We start from the raw sequence: 21,555 nt of genomic DNA on the forward strand, positions 1-21,555 counted from the left end.
CATTGGCCCGGGATGGTGAACCGCGGCCAGTGGGCGCCGCGATCGGCCAAACCTGCCGTGTCAGCAGGTAAAGAAAACTGGCCCGGCCCGCCAGGGTGCTTACCCTGGCGAGCCGCGTGCTGAACGTTGCCGACCCCTGCTCTAAATTTACAAATAGGCAAAGTAAGAAAAATGCTGCTTGAGAACTTCTTAGGGTTTGTTTTAAGGATATTTACTTCGTATGTTTTGACCTGTGATGTTGAGAATTTGTGTATTGATGGTTATAAAGTTTTAACTTTTTGAACCTCATCATCTACTGTCATTAAATAATTAATGTGCCACCCTGTTTTCCGATTCCCCCCCCCATTTCTTTCAACTGTGAAAATTTAAATGGATAAAAATTGGAAAAAATCCTTAAAAGCCAACATAATAAAAATTGAATTCTACCAAAACTACTTATAAACTATTTAGTTTAACTGAGGTTGCTTTTGTTTTGACTGATTGCAGATCAGATTTGCATACCAATTAGATGTGCACCTGCTGTGACAGCACACACAAATTGGTTAATTGTACAAACAAATATACCTTTTTGGTTGCTGGCACATGCAATCATTCATTTGCCTGGATAATCATAGAAATTGCATGTGCAAATCAGATGTGTATTTGCATGGGCAATGACCCTGTAGCTTTTGTATTAAAATCTGACTTCCACGCTCACCAGAAAGAAAATATGAGCATTTTATGAATAGCCTCATATGTCTGGACGGTGTTCTTTACTTTTCATTTTTACATTTTTGCCCCTAAATTGTTTAGATCACAGAACAATTTGTTGCCATTTTATAATTATTTTTAACCTATGAAATTGGGTTTTATTTTGCTCTGTCGTTTGTGCTCTTACGCCCTATCAAAGCTTGTCCCACTGGAAGACTCGCCCTCTAGTATTTATTAACACCAAGGATTGGGAGAGTGTCACATAAAAACCACAACACTGCAATTCATTTTTAAAAATTAGAACAACTTGATGCATGAATGAAAATAACTGTAAGGGGCACTAGATGGGGAGGGCTCTGAGTTACTACAGACAATTCTTTCCCAGGTGTCTACCTGGCAACATCTTGCCTATATGCTCAGGGTCTAAATGGTCACCATATTTGGGGTCAGGAAAGTATTTTCCCCCAGGTCAGATTGGCAGAGACCCTCGTGGGGTGGGGATTTGCTGTCCCCTGCAGCATGGGGCCTGGGTCAGTTGCAGGTTTAAACTAGTGTAAATGGTGAATTCTCTGTCACTTGAAGTCTTTAAACCATGATTTGAGGACTTCAGTAACTCAGCCAGAGCTCAGGAGTCTGTGATAGGAGTGGGTGGGTGAGGTTCGGTGGCCTGTGATGTGCAGGAGGTCAGACTAGATGATAACAATGGTCCCTTCTGACCTTAAAGTCGATGAGTCTAAGTGGAGGTAAAGATATGCCACTGGGGGTTCAGTTTACCTATGGCCTGGCATTGAGAGTTCTTAACGTATCTCTACACTACAGCTACTACCACAGCGCAGCTACGGCACTGCAGCTGTGCTGCTGTAGCACTGTAGCGTAGACGCTTCCTACGCTGGGATTTTTCCATTGATGTAGTTAATCCACCCACCTGCCCAAGACGTTATCGCTAGGTTGATGGAGGAATTCTAGCCACAGCTACACAGCGGGTTAGTGGACCTAACAAAGTCACACAAGGCATGACATTTTTCAGAGCCATGTGACTAGGTCAATCCAATTTTTAAGTGTAAACCAGGCCTTAGAAGGCACTTGGGGACTGGCTGTAATCTGTAGTGGGGCAGCTACTGCAATTGCACAAGCTTTGGGCCTCATCTCCATTCAGAAGTTAAATCGGTGTAACTGTGTCAGTTAGAGGAGTGGGTTTTGTTTTTGTTTTCACCAATACAGCTAGGCCAGTCCAAGCGTGGATGCAATTATACAGTATAAAGGTATACTTACACTGGTATGGTGATTCCCTTTCCTGTATGGGAATAGCTAGAGTAGTATACAGCACCTTTATACCAATATAATTGCATCTAGAGGGGAAGTACTGGTCTAATTATACAGCCATAACTACTTTATAGTATAGACAAGGCCTCAGTTACTACACTTTACACCTAAGACTTCTCAACAGGTATCTGTGCTGCTGTCAGAAACTTTACACGTCTCGGGCATATTGCATTCACGTGTTTGTTTTTTCCTTCTGGTTTTGAACAGGCTGCTGAACAATAATTTGATCAAACAAATTGCAAGAAGGTCCTTTGAAGCTCTGCAGAACTTGAAATATCTGTGAGTTGGCACCTCTAAATCCTATAAAATCCAATAGCTTCTATAACTCTGCCAGTCAAGTGCATACTTTGTTTGCCAGATCTTCTAGATGGCATTGACATAAGTATATCCCAGCTCACATCCAGTGAGAACACACCAGCTGGGTCCAGCTTTATAGCTCTTTTCTGTGTATCTTGAATACAGCAATGTCCAATGATCCTAATGCTTCACATTTCTCTGTTCTCCTCTCTCCCCAAAGCTACCTGTACAAAAATGAAATTCAGAGTATCCAGCAACATGCCTTCAAGGGGCTCCATTCTCTGGAACAGCTGTAAGTACAAAAGAGCTCTGTTTGCTGCTTGGGAATATGATTCACTTTGGAAACCCTCACTAAGACACCTCTGAACTGCTACGCATGGCACTTAAGACCGATGACAGGACTTCAAGAAGGGTTGGTCCTTCCACACTGACTGGTCAATGCTGAAGACTGTTCTTACTTTCATTCAGTTGCCCATGGCCCCAAGGGATATTCCAGCAGCTGGAGATCCCTGTAGTGTAGGAATGCTCTGGCCATGCTTCCCTTTCCCTCCTTTTCCCTCGACAGTTTCCTTGTGCTGGGAGGTGATGGGGAAGTGTGGGAGCCACTAGAAGATCTTTATCCTAAGTGGGGCAGATCTTTACAGAGCAGGGCCCAGTATCTGGCCCTTTGTTTGAATTTTGGGGATAGGCTCAGTTTTTCTTTTATCCAATCCAGCTCATCTATTGCTGGAAGCAAATGGGCGAAGCGAACAGGCAGTATTGTTGAGTATTTATAGCAACTGTCGATACTGTGGTGTTTGAATGCATTAAAATGGCTGCTGAAGTCCAACTTTGAGGTACCAAACAATAGAAAAACTTTCAGACCATGCCTCCTGGGATGCCCCGGGATGATGGGAGCCTACACTCTGTCTAGCTACTGGAGCCTGTAATGATGTTTCAGTATTCTGTAATGGTGCCCTCTCTGGCCATAGCTAATTGCTCTCTTTGTCAGTTAAAGCCATTTTTCTTTCCAACTGTCAGCACTTCATGGCCAAAGTGGTATAAGAAAATCAAGGGGTAAATCTTCCAAAGCATCCTCACAAGTTGGGATGGCTTTGTGCGTGCGGGGGGGGGGGGGGGAGGGGGTGGTTCATGAGAAATCCCTGGTGCGGGTGTGCATGTGCCCATGCACAGTGAGGGATTGTGAGCATAGCGGGCAGGAGGACAAAAACTACTTGAACATGCTGGTGGATGCAGCCAACGGTGAGTCCTTTCTGCCTTGTGCATCATCACCAGCAACCAAGGTTCTGGAGCTGGAACATAACTGGCTACTTTGCTGTATGAGGAACAATAGGATTCAACTTGCTCTCTGCAGTGCTGACCGTACTAAATGTATCTAATACCTTTTCCTCCTCAATAAGCTCAGCAGAAAGGTTGAGAAGACTCCTGGGGAGCAGATACTGTACGTGCTGTAGCATAGGGGCTCTTTTTAGAGATACACTTCTAGCCACAACCACATTTTAACAATGAACAAACTAGATTTGGTGTCAGAGGGATAAAATCCCCCATCTGTTTCAAATCCTTGAAACAGGCTTTTCTCCAAGCAAATTGGCCTTGCTCAAATCCATCCCACAAGCCAACTTTTCAAGTAAAACTAAAACCGGTTTGATGGACAGTATCCGCTGCTTTCCTTCAGAGGAATGAAAGCACGCAACTGAGACTTATTAAAACAAACTCCAGGCTATAGAATCTGAGTCACAGTGGTTGGTCTTTATTCTGATAGAAGATTGGCTATCAAGATTCATTCCATTACGAACGGAACAGCTGCACGCTGGCTTTTGCAATCGTTTCTCGAACCAGTTGGATGCCACTGGTAGAACATAGACTTGTAGAGTTATCAGGGATCACCACTGGAGCTATGCTTGGGTGACATAAGGGGAGGAGGCTACTCCTGCCACTTTGATATTTAGGTATTTTTCCTAATCATTTCAGAGCAGTGCTAATGTTGTGGGTTGATGTAACAGCTAATTGGCGGGGGGGAGGGTGTGGAACCTTGATTATCCCTGTCTCTGTATGTTTGTTGTTAGGCGCTCCTTCATCCCATCCATGCAAAAGGTTCCACTAGAACCCTGTACCATTGGATGGCAGACGTGGCTTGGAATGTTAGTGGAGCCGAGAACATCAGCCCGGAATTAATACAGTTTGGCAGAGCTGGGTTGCTCATGTTAAGCACAGGTCAAACTTTTGCCACTCCATTGAACCATTCCCCTCTAGGGAATCCCTTCCTCAGTGCCACTTCTACTGTCATTGTTTGACAGGTTTAAACTAGAATCAGTGGTAGATTCTCTGTAACTTGAAGTCTTTAAACTTTGAGTTACTGAAGGTAACAAATCAGCCAGAGGTCATGAGTCTATTACAGGAGTTGGGTGGGTGAGGTTCTGTGGCCTGTGATATGCAGGAGGGCAGACTAGAGGATCACAATGATCCCTTCTGGCCCTAAAGTCTATGAGACGGCTATCCTGACTATGGTGGGGGTGTATAAACCCGCACCAGCAGGGAAAGGATTAAGGGGCTGTTTGGGCTGGAGTAGCTAAGTCATGCCAGGAATGCAGAAGGAGTTTAAAAGGCAGAAGCTCCGCTCAATAAGAGGCAGCCCAGGAGGGGAGCAGGCTGTTAAGTTTCCCAGCTCTCCAGAAGATGTCTGAGAGCGAGTGGAACCTCTGCCCTCACAAATGGGGAGCACAGATCCCCTGAGCTAAAAGGATGAAGAGATTGTATCCTGTGACTTGCGCTGGAGACCCAGTGGACTCTGGCGTGGACTGTGGCCCATCCAGGGCCCCTTTGAGGAAAGCGGCCGATAACCTGGCTAGCACTGCCCCCGGATTTTGTTTTTTCTTTGCCCCTTTGTTTAACTTCTTTTGCTGACTTTGGGTTTTGTTCATTTCACTTGAGACCCCACAAAGGGGAGAAATAGCCAGAAAGTCTCAGCTGGAGAGCTGAGAGCCCACTGCCACGAAACCATCACGGAACCCTTCCCCTAGGCAGGCTGGACTTACACCAGTGCACTTTCCAAGTAACATCCAAACGGGGCGCTCTGATGAGGACAGATCCTTGACACCGACCTTGTGTCTTCCGGGTGTTGGGGCGGGGGGGCCTATGTAAGGCTACGTCTCCCCTTCCCCCAGTCTTGCAAAGGACCACCCTATACAGATGCTAGGGAATGCTTTAGGTAGCAGGAGGGAGGAGGGGAAAGCCCTGTACTGTTGCAGCCACTAGCTCCAATGACAGCAGCTTCAGAAGAACCACATAAAGCTCAGCCCAGGTTAATAGGGTCTCTCTCTGAAGCTATAGTACAATAAGTTGGTGGTGGTGGTGTTTCTAGGACTAAGGGGAGAGCTTTGAAAGTCTGGCCTATGGGGTTTTTTATGGTTCGGTAGGGTAGAATTGTTGACAGCTGACAGAAGTTTCTTGGAACGGATAGATCGGGCATGATTTCCCAACCCGGGCTGGTTTTGCACATGCAAATTGCAGATACAAATGTGAAGACCGTCTTCTGAAAATCTGCCCTTGACTGTGCACTGGCTGATTGACTGGTGGACGTTTGTCTGAACCACTCTCCTGCGGTGAGCTGTTGTCCAGCCTCGTAAGTCCGTTTTTATAACACCATCCCTTGTGCTTTTCTTTTTGTGCCAGTTACCTTCATTTCAACAACCTGGAAACCTTGGAGCCAGAAACCTTTAGCGACCTGCCCAAACTGGAAAGACTGTAAGTGAAGAGCAAGGGGGACTCCCTTGCTCACAACTCTCTTGACTTCTCATCATGTGGCCCACTGGAAGAGTTTCCATCTTGGGTGATGGGCAGGAAAGTTTCTGAAGCTTTAATTTCAGGATCTGATTTCTTCTGCTTCATTTCCATGGAGCAAAGCCGGGCCTCTAAAATTAAGGGAGACCTGGAAATGAGTTTCCTCAAATCAGAAGACTTTAGGTCCTTGCAAAACAGAAAGGTGGGTGAGAATATTAGGGGCTCTTCTCAGGATGTATTCTGTGCATTCTGACACACACACAACGGGGTGAATCCACCGCTAGCCCTGTAACTGGTCAAGCCATATTAGAATGCTATGATTTTACACTTCTTTTCAGGTCAACATTAGTCAACTCTTGGCACCAATGCCGGAACGGGGTGGGGGAGGGCAAGGGGCCATGCCCCCCCCCTTTTTAACATGGGCATAGTTTGGAGGGGTGGGGGGGCTTTGCCCCCCAAACTGCAAGCCTTGGGCAGGCTCGAAGCAGTGCCGGCAGGGGCTGCGCATCCCAATGGGGGAGCTGATCACAGTGCTGCAGGTGCCAGACAGCAGCTGGTGGGAAGGGCAGGAGGAGGACAGGCTGCATGGCTGGTTCCCAGTGAGCTACGTGCAGCTGCTAGAGGTAGGAGACCGGCTGCACCAAGTGCTGGAGAGAGGGGGGCGCAGGGGGCTAGGTCCATGAGGGAGTGCAGGTTAGGAGAAAAGGGGGCTCAGGAGAGACATGGGGAAGGGGCGCAGAAATCCGCCTTGGCCCCCCCCACTTCTACAAAGATTCTGGCTTCCTTGACTCTTGGGCAGTCTGCATGAGAAAATGAGAGGGAAATGCAGTCAGAAAAAGATAACAAGAAAAATGTGTGTAATGCCCTAGAATGGCTAGAGAACTAAAACTTTCCTTTCCTACTCCCCAGTACTACTTAAAGGAACAACATCGCAGCCAGAACAAGTCAAGTGGAGGTTCACATTCCACCTTCAGTTCAGCAAGCCCTCTCTACATTGGCAAACAAATGTGCTTTACATCCACAAACACTAGAAAGAGGCCCCAAGAAAAAGCCAGGATTCAAACATCCCTGAACTTTAGGATAATCGGGACCTGGATCAAGAGGTTCTAGCTGATCTTTGTAACTTAACAAACTAAAACCCTGGATCTAAATTTCAGGGAAGTTAAAACGCTGCATTTAAACCTCAAATCGAAATTGTGAGGCATGGCTGAACTCTAGGGCACCCATGCACGCATTTCACACACTAGGCTGCCTGTATATTCCTTTCCTGGTCCATTGTTTAATACGGTGAGTTACTCACTAGCATCTGCCAATTTTCCTTTGTTCTGAATTTTAGATATGGCTGCAGACCTCCTCCCAGTAATCATAGACTAATTATTCCATCTTGCTCCCCACCTATGCATGGGGGAAGGGATAGCTCAGTGGTTTGAGCATTGGCCTGCTAAACCCAGGGTTGTGAGTTCAATCCTTGAGGGGGCCATTTAGGGAACTGGGGTAAAAATCTGTCTGGGGATTGGTCCTGCTTTGAGCAGGGGGTTGGACTAGATGACCTCCTGCGGTCCCTTCCAATCCTGATATTCTATGATTCTATGATTCATACTGGTGTAACTAACTTCCTGTTCTTCTAAGAACCAGGAGTCTTGAACCATATGTCTCAGAACCTGGAGCTGAACTTTGGTTTTATCTAGAAATAGGTCAAGGGGCTGGTGTTGGATCTGTACTAGATTTAGGATAGGGTTTGGGTTCAGGTTCAAGGTCCCGTTGATTCTAGGATCAGGTTTGGGTTTAGATTTTTAAGGGCACTGGGCTAAAATGAGATGTCTGCCTCCTTGCGTTGACATCTTATAGTAATGGCTGCTCTCGCAAAATTTCAGCAGTATCTGAATACATCCATCCAGAGGTCCCTTCTGGTTTTGGATCTAAGCTAGAAACAAAATGCTTGGGATGGGTCCAATCCTAGAGATTCAACCTCTTCCTCCCTGCCCCTTGCAGAATTTGAAGTGGTGTTGATTTAAGAATCTGGTTTGGGGACTTTTTTATTTCAAATCCTGAGTCACTGTTTCTAGTACACATTCAGCATTTGATGTTGCATATTGCATTGTGTTCACAAGCAAATTAACAATATCCCTATAGCTCCTAGAGAGTATCAAAGTATCATATACATACACACACACACACACACACACACACACTAAAGTTTGCACATCAGCAAGGTTTTGGTGACCAATCTTAACATTTAAACTGAGCCTTGACCTGGGACGTTATCTGTATAGTATAGAACAGGGGTTGGCAACCTTTCAGAAGTGGTGTGCCGAGTCTTCATTTAGTCACTCTAATTTAAGGTTTCGCGTGCCAGGAATACATTTTAACGTTTTTAGAAGGTCCCTTTCTATAAGTCTATAATATATAACTAAACTATTGTTGTATGTAAAGTAAATAAGGTTTTCAAAATGTTTAAGAAGCTTCATTTAAAATTAAATTAAAATGCAGAGCCCCCTGGGCCGGTGGCCAGGACCCAGGCAGTGGGAGTGCCACTGAAAATCAGCTTGCATGCCGCCTTCGGCACACGTGCCATAGATTGCCTATCCCTGGTATAGAATTCTGTATAACACTTTGGCACTCTTGATATCCCCATTGCAGATTCTTGCACAACAACAAAATTTCCAGAATTCAGCCAGGAACCTTCTCTCAACTGGAATCCCTCAAACGGCTGTAAGTGGACAACATTGCCTGCAAAGAACAATTGTTTTGTCTTTTATCACATGGCCAGGACCTAGAGACCAATTTGACTGGCTGACAAAGGTTCCAGTTAATGTAGTTCTGGGACAACTGTTACGTCTAGTACACTGTTGTGGTAGCCACGCACAAGAGAAGACTTAACCAGTTAGTGGGTTCTTCACTTTGGTGACTCAAATTGCTGTAGTGCCTTCTGCACAACGCTGCAGCTGAGGGTCCCTCTTAGGGCTCAGTCCTACAAAGTGCTCAGTCCCCTCCACTCCCATAGCATGGTTGAGCTCATTGAAGTCAATGAAATGACTCTGCTTGTTAGCCATCCTGGGTTCCTTAGATAGATACACTCAGTGAAAGGAGAAATATAGCGGTAAGAAAAGTCTTTTAGTATTTTTTATAGGGACTTGCGATATAACCTTGTGCTTCACTACACAGCCAAGGAGCATGGTTATCTTGCAACAAACACAAAGCTTATCATGTGGTGTTCTTCACTTAACCTGGCTTTCTCCTGGTTTTCTCTTTCTTTCACTTAAAAATCCCTCAGACCTTAGAGTTATTTGTTGTTATGATCTTAGGAAATGAACAGGGTGAAAAGTTTTGTGCACAAATCATGGGGTTCTGCTATAATTGAAAAATCTGTGGTAGGATCATGTTTCCCCATTCCGCTCCAGCCTTCTCTACATTTGCTGCCCGCAGAAAAAACTCCTTCTCGTGTTGCATAATAATAATAATAATAATTTATAAGAAGTTGTAAAATTTTGCCCCAGTGTCAAGGATGAGTGAGATGTTTGCAAAATATGGTTACATGGTATGAATTTTTGTACTACCAAATATTTGTTTAATGAAGCACTGTACCCTTTTTCATTTTTCTTATGCAATTTTCACAAAGTGAAACCCAAGAACCTTCCACAGCTGAACTTCCAAAAGGGAATGTGGTATAGTCTAAAGTTTTCTTCGGTCTCCTTTAGCCCTGCACCTAGAGTTAACCCTAGTAATGAGATCTTCAGGGAAGAAAGGACAGAATGGACTGAGATACCATTACTCCCATCTCCCAAGGGTGGGGAATGGGTTACAGAGATGAAAACTCCTCTCCAGTCATGGCAGCATATGCTATAGAGCATCTAGCACTGGGCGTACCAAGCAACTGATCCAAAGCACATTAAAACGAATGGGAATCTTTCCACTGGCTTCAGTGGGCATTGAATTAGACCAAAGAATTGGAACGTTAGATTGGTGGTGTTATTCCTTATATAGTAATCTGAAATTTTATACCGCTGTGCTCCTTTGTATGGGCACAATACGAACCCACAAACTGTTTAGATGTAAAAATGTGTCCATAACATTTGTGCTTGTATTTGTGGTCCCACAAATGAATTGTGGACACCAATATTGGTAGCTGGACAGTTAGTGAACTGATTTTCTAGTTTCAGACCAGATGAAATATCTGCGTAATGGGCAGTGGTGCGTATTCTAACTATCCAGTTATAATTTGGAACGAACAAGCATGGGGAGCTAAAAAAGGATTTCTACCTTCAGCAGTTAATAGTAGAGCTGAACAAAAACTGGAATTTCCATCCTGCAGGAAATTGATATTTCAACATTTGTTTTTATCCCAAATCAAGACACAAAGTTAAAATTAGATCTGGTTGGAAAATGCAGTTCAGTCAAAATCAAAATGCTTCAAGAAATCGTGTCAATTTTGCTAATGTTTCACTTCAGGGAAGAAAACAGGAGGGAAAGTCTTAAAATGTCGAAATGTCCCATTTTGACATTTTGGAATGAAACGTTTTAATTTTTTATTTTGAATATAAAGATACATTTGAATGAAGTTTTGAATCAACTTTTGATTTTGAATTTTGTTTATTTTATATCATATTATATATGATAACAAAATAAAGTCGAAATCTTAACTAATTACTTAGATCTATCTAAAACATTTTTTAAGAGTTTTTTCTTTTGCAGAGAATTTCTAGATTTTTGGCTGAATTGGAATGAAAACAAATTTTGAAATCACAAAATCCTGAATGAAACAAAATTTACATTGTCTGCATAACTCTAGGTGAAATCTCAAACTTTTTCATGGAATGAAAAGTTCTGAAATATTTAGATTTGAAAATGCCAAAAAGAAATATTTTGGCATTTCTAATCAAAATGAAACAGTTTGACACTTCAACTTTCATTTTGGTTTGTTGAACTGAACATTAAACTGTATTTCCCTATGGCTGTGCATTGCTTCATAGGGGTTGTAGTTGAATTTGCTTGATGGTCCATTCTCCCCTATGGGTCAAGCACCCTGGCTGGACTACATCTGCCATGATGCACCACGCTTTCGGTTAGAGGGGACCCTGGATTGCATCATGGGAGATGGAATCTGGTCAGGGAGTCCAGCCCATAGGACAGAATGAGGATCTGAACTACAACTCCCATGAGGCAATGTGCCACAATAAAAATCCAGTTTAGTGTTCAATTGACTTGAAATGAAACGTTTTAGGGCAGTACAACAAACCGAAACATTTTGATTTGGATCAAACCAGCTCTAATTCATGGTGTCATTGAACCGATATGTATTTCTGAGGAAGGGGGGCTGAAGCACGGATAAATTGAGGGCCAGATTTCCAAAAGAGCTCAGCCCTCCACAGCTGCCATTTTAGGCACCTCTACAATAGGAGCTGTTGGATGCCGATAACTTCTGAAAATCTGCCCACTTCAGTTAGGTCCCTGAGTGGTAGCTATGAGCTCTTTTCAGAATCTGGCCCTGAGTCTATTTCGTAGTGTAGCCCAAACCATTGTGTATGTTTGGGGAGGGCGATTGGGAAGGGGCTGGCGGATTAAATAACTTTTCTTTGATCTACGTCTTGTAGACGGCTGGACTCCAATGCCTTGCTCTGTGACTGTGACTTGATGTGGCTGGCCAAACTGCTGAAGAAATATTCTGAACAGGGCAATATTCAGACAGCTGCCACCTGTGAGAATCCAAGGGAATTGCAGGGCCGGTCCATCACCACCTTGACAACCCAAGAATTTAACTGTGGTGAGCCTGCTTTTATTATTAAATCTATTCACCCAGTGATGCTCCGTTCTGAAGTCAGTGGGATTGCACCGGTGTAAACAAGAAAAGGGCTTGGCCCAGCATCTGTGGGTTTTTTCCCATGATGGTCCTGCTTTGCATTCACTTCCACTGCTGAAATGAGAGATGATTAATAAGGTCAAGTGACTTGATCAAAGTAACATACTGGGAGTCGACAGCACACCTAGAATTTATGCCCCGGACCCTTCTGGCTATTACTCCTTTTCTCTAGCCACTAGACAACGCTGCCTGTTTCAGTTACTTTTCAGCACCAGTGCTACAAGTAGGAAGATGGAGACTGGTGCTGTCAGCTTCCCAGGTGAATAGACCATACACTTAAGCTAAAAGAGCACTTCAGCTGCAGTCATTTTTTCTTTGCATATGAGCATCAGTAGAGGTGTCCATAACCTTAGTTAAATACTCTGTCATAGGTACCGGACCGACTGAGCAATAAGATATGACATGAGTGCCCCATCAGTGCATGTCTCTTTCACTGTAATATTGATAGGCCCCAATTCAGCAAGGTACTTAAGCACATGAGCAGCCCCATTTGTTTCAGTGGGACTTCTCATGGGCTTAAAGTTGGACACAAGCTTATGTACCTTGCTGAATCAGGGTCAAAGGCTCCAGAGCGTGTGCTTAAATTCATCCCTATTCAGCAAAACAAGCACTGAAGCATGTTTAACTCCCATTGAAGTCCACAAGACATAAGCGTGTGTTTTGCTGAGTAGGGATGGACTGCTGCATTGGGGTCACCGTGTGTAAGCCCATTTTGTAATGTAAACGGTAAGGCTTAGAATATTGGACCCATATTTTAAGCCATTGGGTCAGAATTGGCCTGGGATTGCTTGGGGTGGGGGGGTGACTTATTCATCTCTAGGTTTGGTCTAATTAGGCTTTAACTTCATCCTACCCTGGAGTTCCCCAACACATGTATGTTAGGTTAGTATACACCACCTTATACAAATGCCTGGCAGTTATAAGAGCTGAATTGGCCTATGGTTTTCCCAGAGTTCTGTTCACTCATCCTAGGCTACATCTCACAATACCCTCCCATAGTACCACCCAGCATTTGGCATAAGCAGATAGGAAACTTGTCCAAGTCAAGTTTGTTCGATGACTTAGTAAAGCTGGGAAGGTACCTTCACGCACCGATACCTGGAATGCTCGCATCCAAAACAAAAATAACGAAGAGGCAGAGCAACAAGTTAAGGAACTGAGACAAACTGAGGGGTTGGAGTTTAGTGACCTGTAAAGAGTTTTGTAACTTTGTTAAATCATCCTATAAATACTCCTAGCTGAAATGTGTAACTGTGGGACTACACCTTCTGTATAAGGCGAATGTAACCACGCTGCATGAGACCGCTTCCTGGAGACTGGTATCATATAGAATCTTTTTCCTGTACTATGTTCTTACTGGCTTTTAGCAATAAACCTAACGGATACTGGTTATGAGATTTCATAGTGAGCCAATGTGTGGTCAAGCAATTGACTATACAATTTATCAACACTAGAGTGGGTTTTGTTAAATGGTGTTTTTCAGAGAGGCCTCGCATCACCACCGAGCCCCATGATGCTGATGTCAAGTTGGGAAACACTGTTTATTTCACCTGCAGGGCAGAAGGAAACCCAAAGCCAGAGATCATCTGGCTACACAACAAGTGAGTTGTGCACATAGGCCCTGTGGGGGTGGCCGCTTCCATCGAGCGGCAAAGTCCTCAGTTACTGCCTGTGATTACAGGAGTCATTTCACACAAATCAGGAATGCATGTTTCATTAATTGTATTTACCTTTATTTTAGTAGCACTCTCCAATGACCCTGTCAATAAAGTGCTGTCTTCATGTCTATTTGAAATGTTTTCCCAGGATTTATACTTGCCCATAAATGTACTCTGCAGGCTGAAAGAAGTTGTTGCTGAAAACATTTTATTAGCCTTTTGGCGTGCTTGGAGCCACCATGTTTGTGATATATTAACCACTAAAATGGTGCCTCCTGTACTTGGTTTGCCCATGGAAATGTCAGCACTTCAAAAGGAAATTGTTGTATTCCATTGTGGTGCGTAGGCTGCAATGGAATGTGGCAGGGAAGGGGTTAATGTGCTCTCCTGCCAGTGTAGACACCGCTGCTGCACAATGACACTAGGTGCTGAAAAGTCACAGGGAAATGCCTGACAACAAAATGTTTTGGGCTTGAGCAGTCATCCATTCTGCATGTTAAAGTATTCCTTGGTTTCCCTTGCTTCTGTGTCATGGGAATGTGGGCGGGTGAATAGGAGGATTTTAAAAATAAAACCAAAAGGATGAATGTTAGCATCCCTGCTGACACCCTGCAGGCAGAGTTTCACTCCAGTGCAAATTTTTGTGGCTGGGTGTTATTGCTCTCGAAAGAGGGTTTTGTGATGGAAATGCTGGCAAGCTCCCACTCAGAGCAGTGCAAATGGGATCACACTAATATATGTTCACCACACTGGAAACCACTATAACCGGGCAGGAAGGGGAATTAATAAATGCTCATCAGGCATGTTGTTCTGCCTGGTGGATGCATCTATATTCTGGGGAGAGAAATTTCCTCTCCTTCTTTAGTCTTCTGCAGCCCTCCAATGTTCCATCATGCTAGGACAAATGATATCCAACAGGGCGACCTTCTAACGCTGGCTGGGCTCCAGGAGTTGCAGCTGAATGTGGGGAGAGAAAAAATACTTCACAGCTCTCAGGTCCTGGAATGGAATTCTCATATTTATTAGGACTCCACAGTGAATTTACACCTAGCTCTTCTCCTAACGAAGAACCTCCAGCCCTGCTGAAATAAAGTTGGCTTCTCATAAAGCTTCCGGGATGATTTCGTCAGGGCTACTGCTTGCATTACTTGATGCTATTTTATATGTGCTTTCACCGATTTTTTTTTTTTAATCTCTTAGCTATAAAAAGATTCCTACTCTTACACTAAACATCTTAAAAAACAAAGTTAATACTACAGCTGGGGGAAGTTTACTAAAGTGCTATTTTTAATATATGTTTTTCAAAACTTTGAACCTGGTGAAAAAATACTTTTTCATAATCATTTTCACATTTTTCCCTATTTCTCAACAGCTTATAGCGCCGATAAACATTTTTTTCCAAATTTTGAAATTTCAATGAACATTTCTTTTTAATTTTACATTTTGAAAAAGAAGTTTCACATGTTTTCCATTTTTTTTTTTTGAGCAGCTCAGTCTAATATATTGAATACCATAAAACCTGTCACTTCTCCCTAAGCAAGCAGGGTTTCTGATGGGATTACTACTAAGAGTTAGCAAGTTAAATGTTATTCTAGCTGCCTAACTGCTATGCTGCATGTTTAAATTTTCAAGGACATTCCTGTCTACAGAGACAGGCAACCATTTAGTAGTCATTTTAGGGCAGACTGTCAGGGGAGACTTTACTTTTGTTCTTTCTTCCTTTATAGTTCTCTTTGCCTGCAATAAAGGTTCCTGTGACCGAAAGTATCTGTGTATATCGGGGTGGAGAAGCAGTGCTAAAAATTGTTTTATTGGATCCATTGGTATAATGATATATTTACTTGCAGTATATTATTCACCTGCTGAATATATCTATGTTTTGAGTTCCAGATAGGGTGTGATCCTTCGTGAACAAGGGAGAGAAAGCTGGAACTCAAGCTGAGAGAAAATGTGAATGTTTCTGCCTGTAGTTGTTTTCGGTATAAAAGGAATACTAGCTGTGATTCCATATAATATGACAGTGGGTGGAAAAAATATTTGCTGTCAATTATGGGGAGCTAAAAAATAATTTGGAGAACGACAAACCGAATATTATGCATGCAATAAATAAGTAAATAGTTTGACGACGATGAATGGGGGGAAATGGTCGTGTTTTTCCTCTGTCCCTGCAAACTCAGCCTCTTTGTGCCTGGCTCTGCTTTTCAGCAATGAAATTGACATGAAAGACGATGGGCGCCGTAACTTGCTGCAGGATGGAACCCTGATGATCCAAAACACCAAAGAATCTGACAAAGGCGTCTACCAGTGCATGGCCAAGAACATAGCCGGAGAGGTCAAGACACAGGAAGTAGTTCTGCGCTACTTTGGCACTCCATGTAATTGAGCCTTAAACACTTCTTGACGGTCCGGATTATGGAAGGGAGTCAGTCAGATTAAGCCCTTCCTTTATTTATGTACACTTTGGCAAGTGTCTTCACACGCGTGGTGCTTTTAAAGTGCCTAGCCGGTTGGAGGGGTATTATGGAGCAAAGGGAGGGATGGTACCAGTGAAGCCATTATTATATGACTCCACCAGCCATTCCAACCCCTCAGAAAATTAACATAGCACACATGAAGGCTACTGCTGCTCTGAGCAGGTAGGGACAAGTTCTGCTCCTGCTCCAGAAACTTCAGAAAGAAGGGCCTCCTCTCTGTAACTCTAATACAGCACCCTGGAGCTTGGATTGTTTCCTCAGGCTGTGCAGGAATGGGGATTTTCCCCAAGGACTCAGCTTGTGTAGCAGAGAGGGTCAGGAGGCCCCTGTGATTCATTGAGTAAAAGTCCCTGGAATTGTGGTGTTACATTCATTATCCGCTGATGTTTATTTCTAGTAGCCCCCGTGGTGTGCTAGGCACTTCGAGACAGGAGTCAGGGCTGAAGTTCGTCTTCTGGAGGCAGGGTCCTGAGTCCAGAGAGAGAAGGGGACTGGAGGAGGGGAGGTTTGAGGGGAGGGAATCGAAGGTGGTAAATAGGTGTTGGGGATTGCAGGCCTAAGAATATAACAGAACAGAAGGAGAGGACAAACATCCCAGTAAAGAGGATCTGCACAGCCCTGAGGCTTTCTCCAGGGACGGGCAGAGCATGGGAGCAGAAGAATTGTGGGTTCAGGGTAAGCCAGGGTGGGGAGGTTTGTGGGGCAACCCTTTTGGCCGTGTTTGACGAGAGCAAAGGGGAAAGGGAGAGCGGAGTAGAGCGATATCGCAGCCGAGTCAGTGGAGATGCAGAGTGGTAGAGGAGTCATTCGTCTTGCCAGGCATGATGAGACCAAGCAGACTCTGAACACATTTGAAATGCATTCTGGGTCAAGCCCCACTTTTCTGTGGAAGATTTGTTCTAATTTACCAGTGAAGCTTGATTTGCCCTGTTCTGGAGAGGCCTGTGCAGGAGAGGGCAGCAAGGCCGCTTGTGTCTGAAATGTGTCCCTTGCTTTCAGCCAAGCCCAGCTTCGTGATCCAACCCCAGAACACAGAAGTGCTGGTTGGGCAAAGCGTCACCTTGGAGTGTGGGGTCTCTGGGCACCCACCCCCTCACGTCATCTGGACTCTGGGCACGGGCTCGCCACTCCCGAGCGATTCCCGCTTCGCCATCACCGGCTCAGGAGGGCTATACATCCAAAACGTCACCTTCTTGGACCAGGGCCAGTACAATTGCAATGCCAGCAACTCAGAAGGCTCCATCCAGGCTACGGCAAACATTATAGTGCAAGGTGAGGGACTCGATGACATTGGCTGGTGTTAAGCACTCAACTGCTGGTCAGGCCGCTAAACCCAGAGTACCGGGCCCTGTTCCGCTCTCAGTGGCTATTCCTGCGTGGCTGGGTTTGGTTTTTTCCTATTGCTCTGCCATTGTCTTCTCCCCTCAGATACTCCCAGGTTCCTGGTCATTCCCATTGATCAGACTGTGACTGAGGGGCAAAGCGTGGATTTCTCCTGCACTGCTGAAGGCCATCCTCCACCTGTTATCACCTGGACAAGGGCAGGTACTCCCCCCGTGTTACCTTCTCCTGTAAATACCCACCAGGCCTGGACGATGATGGCTAGGCTACTGCTGTGGGGCATTCTGCAGCCGATGGTGAGTTATCACCCAGCTGAGCTGAAGGTTTAGCACCCCGGTGAGATGTCGGATCTCACGACATCCTTTGGGCTGGTGGTTGGCCTGAGATTGAGGTGGATGTATAATGCGTGGCTGTTCCCAGCACTTACTCTGTTCCCATCCTTACTCAGTGCAACTCTAAAAAATGTGCATTATATTACATGAAATACCCAGGTTCTGAGTCACCCTCCCAGCTGCTTCAGGAGTGGCATTAACATGGTCCCCCTTCATCCCTCCAGCGATTGGAAGGTGGTGCCAAGAGGCCATGGCACTGTCCTATTGTCTCTGGCAGGGATGTGGAGGATTCTGGTGGGAAAGGGGGGAGGCTGCTGTGAGAGTACAGGGAGCCTAAGGCAGTCACTGAAACTCTTCCTTAAGGGTCTAAAGAGGCAATTTGGCTTCTGTAGCCTGTAAGTACTAGTGAGGTCAGTCGCTTCACTTGGATTGAATTTCCTTTACCTTTGATGGATTAACTGCTGGCCTCAGGGCTGTAGCCTTGACTCCACTCTCTAAAGAGCGATTGTGCTGGGCTGAGCCTACAGGGCCGGTAGCTAGTGGGCATTTGGGGGTGGGTGAGTGGCTACCGTGGCGGGTGGGCTGTGCCAGGCAGCCGGGGGTGAGTGCAGGAGACACTGGTCAGAAGCGGCTCTCCCCCGGCAGTCTCCTCATCCAGCCCAGTATGGATCAGCGCATGGCACAACCCCAGGGGCAAGGCCAGCCCTGGCCCCAGCCCACCCTGCAGGGTGCTCCCCTGGGCCCGCCAGGGCTCCCGCAGCTCACCCTTGGGGCAGACTCTCCCCAGTCGCAAATTACCCCCACAGCTTCAGCCCCTCCCCTGACTGGGAGCTGGCCTGACCCACCCGTCCCCTCCACCAAGCCGGGACACTGCGCCGGCCAACGAAGCCACAAGCAGGGAGCAGAGCCCGCCTGGCAGGCACATGCCTCTTACCCTGCCCAGGCGCCAGCACCCTCTTGACCACGACCCCACAGCAGTCGCCCTCATTGCCCGCCCCTAAGGCTGGCCCTGATTACATTACATCATCCAGGGTAACATTAAGAATCAGGAAAAGAACAGAGACTCTTAAGCCCGTACACATTCCTAAGTAGGACTGTCAGAGGGAAGGAGGGATTTGGAGACTGCATTTCCTTCACTCCCTTTTCATCATGAAGTCCTTGGCAATGCTGAACCGTAGTCTGTTCCAGTCACTCACCTGGTTTGAGAGAGCGGGGGGCTGGACAGCCGTGGCTGATTGGTGTCACTGCACTACGGCTTTCGGTCATCACCGGGTTCTTTCTAATGGGAGAGGGTGCTAGAGGAGAGAACTTGCCACTGATGCCTCCCTGGGGTTTCTTTTTTTGCTTTTGAAAACTGACCTTGGGTGAACTCTGAAGTTCTGTGATGGTTCTCAGCATGGCTCCTCGGCGCTGACCCCATGTAACAGTCTCTGGGCCAGGAGCCAGTTATCCCTGGCCCAGGGGCCCTCCAGCTTTCCTGACGCTCCACAAGCCGTAATTAATTGTTTCGAGCTGGGAAGAATTCCTTGCCGGCACTGTGGCTTCCACAGCAGCAGACAAACCATCAAGCTCAGAAGGGCCAGCTGAGACCTCCTTAACCAGCATGTTCTCCATTTCCTTTAACTCTTTCCCTGTTGCTGCCCATGTTCCAGGAGCAGCTTTCCTGTAGGATGGACATTGAATGGGGTGCCATGACAGGCTGTGGAGTTAGCAAGGCTGTTGCATGAATGGACTTGGTAGGCTGTCCAGCAATGAAAAGGTTAAATAAATACCACTTTACTGTCTGACCTCCTGCATAACACAGGCCACAGGACTTCCCCGAATTAACTCCTGTTTGAACTACTGCCGACCCCTTTCAAAAACATCCCATCTTGATTGTGGGGAGTCCACCACATCTCTGGGTAAGTTGTTCCCGTGGTTAATAGAGGACATGCAAATTGCAGCCCGGGATAAAGAGGTCTAGTGGAATCTTGTTCGTACCCTAAATGACACCTGACCACACAGAAAGAGTTCACATGCAGACTGAGTTCATAATCAGCCATAAAGCAAATTAGGGATGACACCGAGGTAGGAGCAGCAGCTCTTCTTGTCCTTGGCTGGAAAGGTGATGATTGTGCTTCAGGGCATCAATAGCAGGGGGTCGAGGGTTGTAGAGTGCGAATAGGCCGATTCCAGACACACTCTCAACCACCCTCAATGAATGGAATAGTAACACACAGCTTCACTAACACATCATTCTGCTGTCGCAATCAGGTGGGCCATTGCCAAATGACCGGAGGCACAGTATCCTCTCCACCGGCACCCTGCGCGTCATGAGGGTTGCCCTGCATGACCAAGGCCAGTATGAATGCCATGCCATCAGTGCCATCGGAGTCAAGAGCCTCCCGGTGCAGCTTTGGGTGACGCCTCGAGGTACACCAATGCAGGCCAGCGTGTGTGGGAAATACTAGCTGGCAAATGGATTGCATTCACTTTACAGTGTGTTGAGGTTGACGCTATCGGGTGAGGAAGGCAATTGCCTGAATTCCTGGGGGATGGATTTCTCTTTGCCTTGGGATCAGAGGGACCATAGTAAAGTTCCTTTAGAGGATGGGGGGAAATACACAAGTCCAGGTTCTCAGCCAGTGTAAATCAGCATCGTTCCGTTGAAGTCAATGAAGCTGCCCAGTTTACATCAGATCAAAACTCACCTGACATGGACAGTGACTGGAGAGAGGGACTACACCAGTGCTCATCTAGTTGGTGAGTGTTAGTTTTAGTGCTCCTCATGTATCTTTCACTGAGTGGTGCCCTTCCAAAACCTACATTTAAATGCTGAAAAATACATTCAGGCTGGGACGTTTTCAAGGGAGCATAATGGAATGAGAATTGGGCATCGAACTGCTTTAGACTCCTTTGGAAATCCCAGCAGAAACATTTCATTTGGCTTGACATTTCCTGGTATTTCAACAACCACCAAACCTGAAACATGGCATTGTTTAGTTTAAGAAAATTAGCTTTGGGTTAATTTTTTGGTAACAGTTTTCAGTTTTTGAAAACAAATTTTTTTTTTTTAACCAAAAATGGTTTTCCATTTTTTTCCTCTTATGCTTTTGTTTTTTTCCACTGGAGGGAAAATAGTATTTTTTGTAGGATATTTTGAAAAATGACAATTTTGATATTTTCTGTGAAAAATAATTGTCTTTTTTCCTAGCAGTGCTGGTTCTGGCACTCTGTATAAGTCGTAAATCTTACTGAGAGATCATTGTTCTGAACACTAACTGCCGGGCCAAATTTCACCCCAAATTTAGATTTTCCTGAAATTGAGCTTTTGCAAAAGACAAGAACAGAAGTATTTCCATGATTTTTTTAAATTCCTATGGAAACAATCTTCTTAAACAAAAAACATCACCCACTGCAGCATTGTGCCCCTGGTGAGACTGGGGGCAGGCCTACACTATAGGGTTAAGTCAATCTAAGTTATGGAACTCCAGCGACGTGAATAATGTAGCTGCAGCCAAGGTACCATAGGTCGACTTGTTGCGGTGTCTACACCGCGCTGGGTCGACGGGAGAAACTGTCCTGCTTCTCGTTCCGGTGGAGTACCAGAGTCAATGGGAGAGCGATCTGTGGTCAATTTAGTGGGTCTTCACTAGATCCGCTAAATCAACCCCTGGTGGATCGATCGCCACAGCCTTGATCCAGGGTAAGTGTAGACATACCCTGGGGAAATGAAACTGACTAAAATCACATGAGAAACTGACTAGCTTCTGTAAATTCATAAATTCATCGAGTTTCTCTCCTGCGTAACATGGACCAGAGAA

At 45.4% G+C, this 21,555-nt stretch overlaps 1 protein-coding gene across 2 annotated transcripts in view; it reads left to right on the top strand.

Moving 5' to 3' along the window:
• The window catches only part of LOC112120222 (peroxidasin homolog), a 73,129-nt gene that overhangs the window by 26,311 nt on the left and 25,263 nt on the right, over positions 1 to 21,555 (top strand). For both annotated transcript variants that reach the window (XR_003369835.1, XM_026652697.1), the window contains exons 3-12: positions 2,221 to 2,292; positions 2,531 to 2,602; positions 5,983 to 6,054; positions 8,731 to 8,802; positions 11,682 to 11,851; positions 13,431 to 13,548; positions 15,811 to 15,980; positions 17,079 to 17,351; positions 17,508 to 17,624; positions 20,006 to 20,164. Coding sequence is in view for 1 of the 2 variants with exons in the window: in XM_026652697.1 (XP_026508482.1) it covers positions 2,221 to 2,292; positions 2,531 to 2,602; positions 5,983 to 6,054; positions 8,731 to 8,802; positions 11,682 to 11,851; positions 13,431 to 13,548; positions 15,811 to 15,980; positions 17,079 to 17,351; positions 17,508 to 17,624; positions 20,006 to 20,164 (1,295 nt within the window). In the remaining variant the exon portion in view is untranslated. The remainder of the gene's footprint in view (positions 1 to 2,220; positions 2,293 to 2,530; positions 2,603 to 5,982; positions 6,055 to 8,730; positions 8,803 to 11,681; positions 11,852 to 13,430; positions 13,549 to 15,810; positions 15,981 to 17,078; positions 17,352 to 17,507; positions 17,625 to 20,005; positions 20,165 to 21,555) is intronic.

This window comes from Terrapene carolina, unplaced genomic scaffold, assembly GCF_002925995.2.
Source record: "Terrapene carolina triunguis isolate 2854851 unplaced genomic scaffold, T_m_triunguis-2.0 Scaffold130, whole genome shotgun sequence".
In the NCBI taxonomy this organism is placed as follows: Eukaryota; Metazoa; Chordata; order Testudines; family Emydidae; genus Terrapene; species Terrapene triunguis.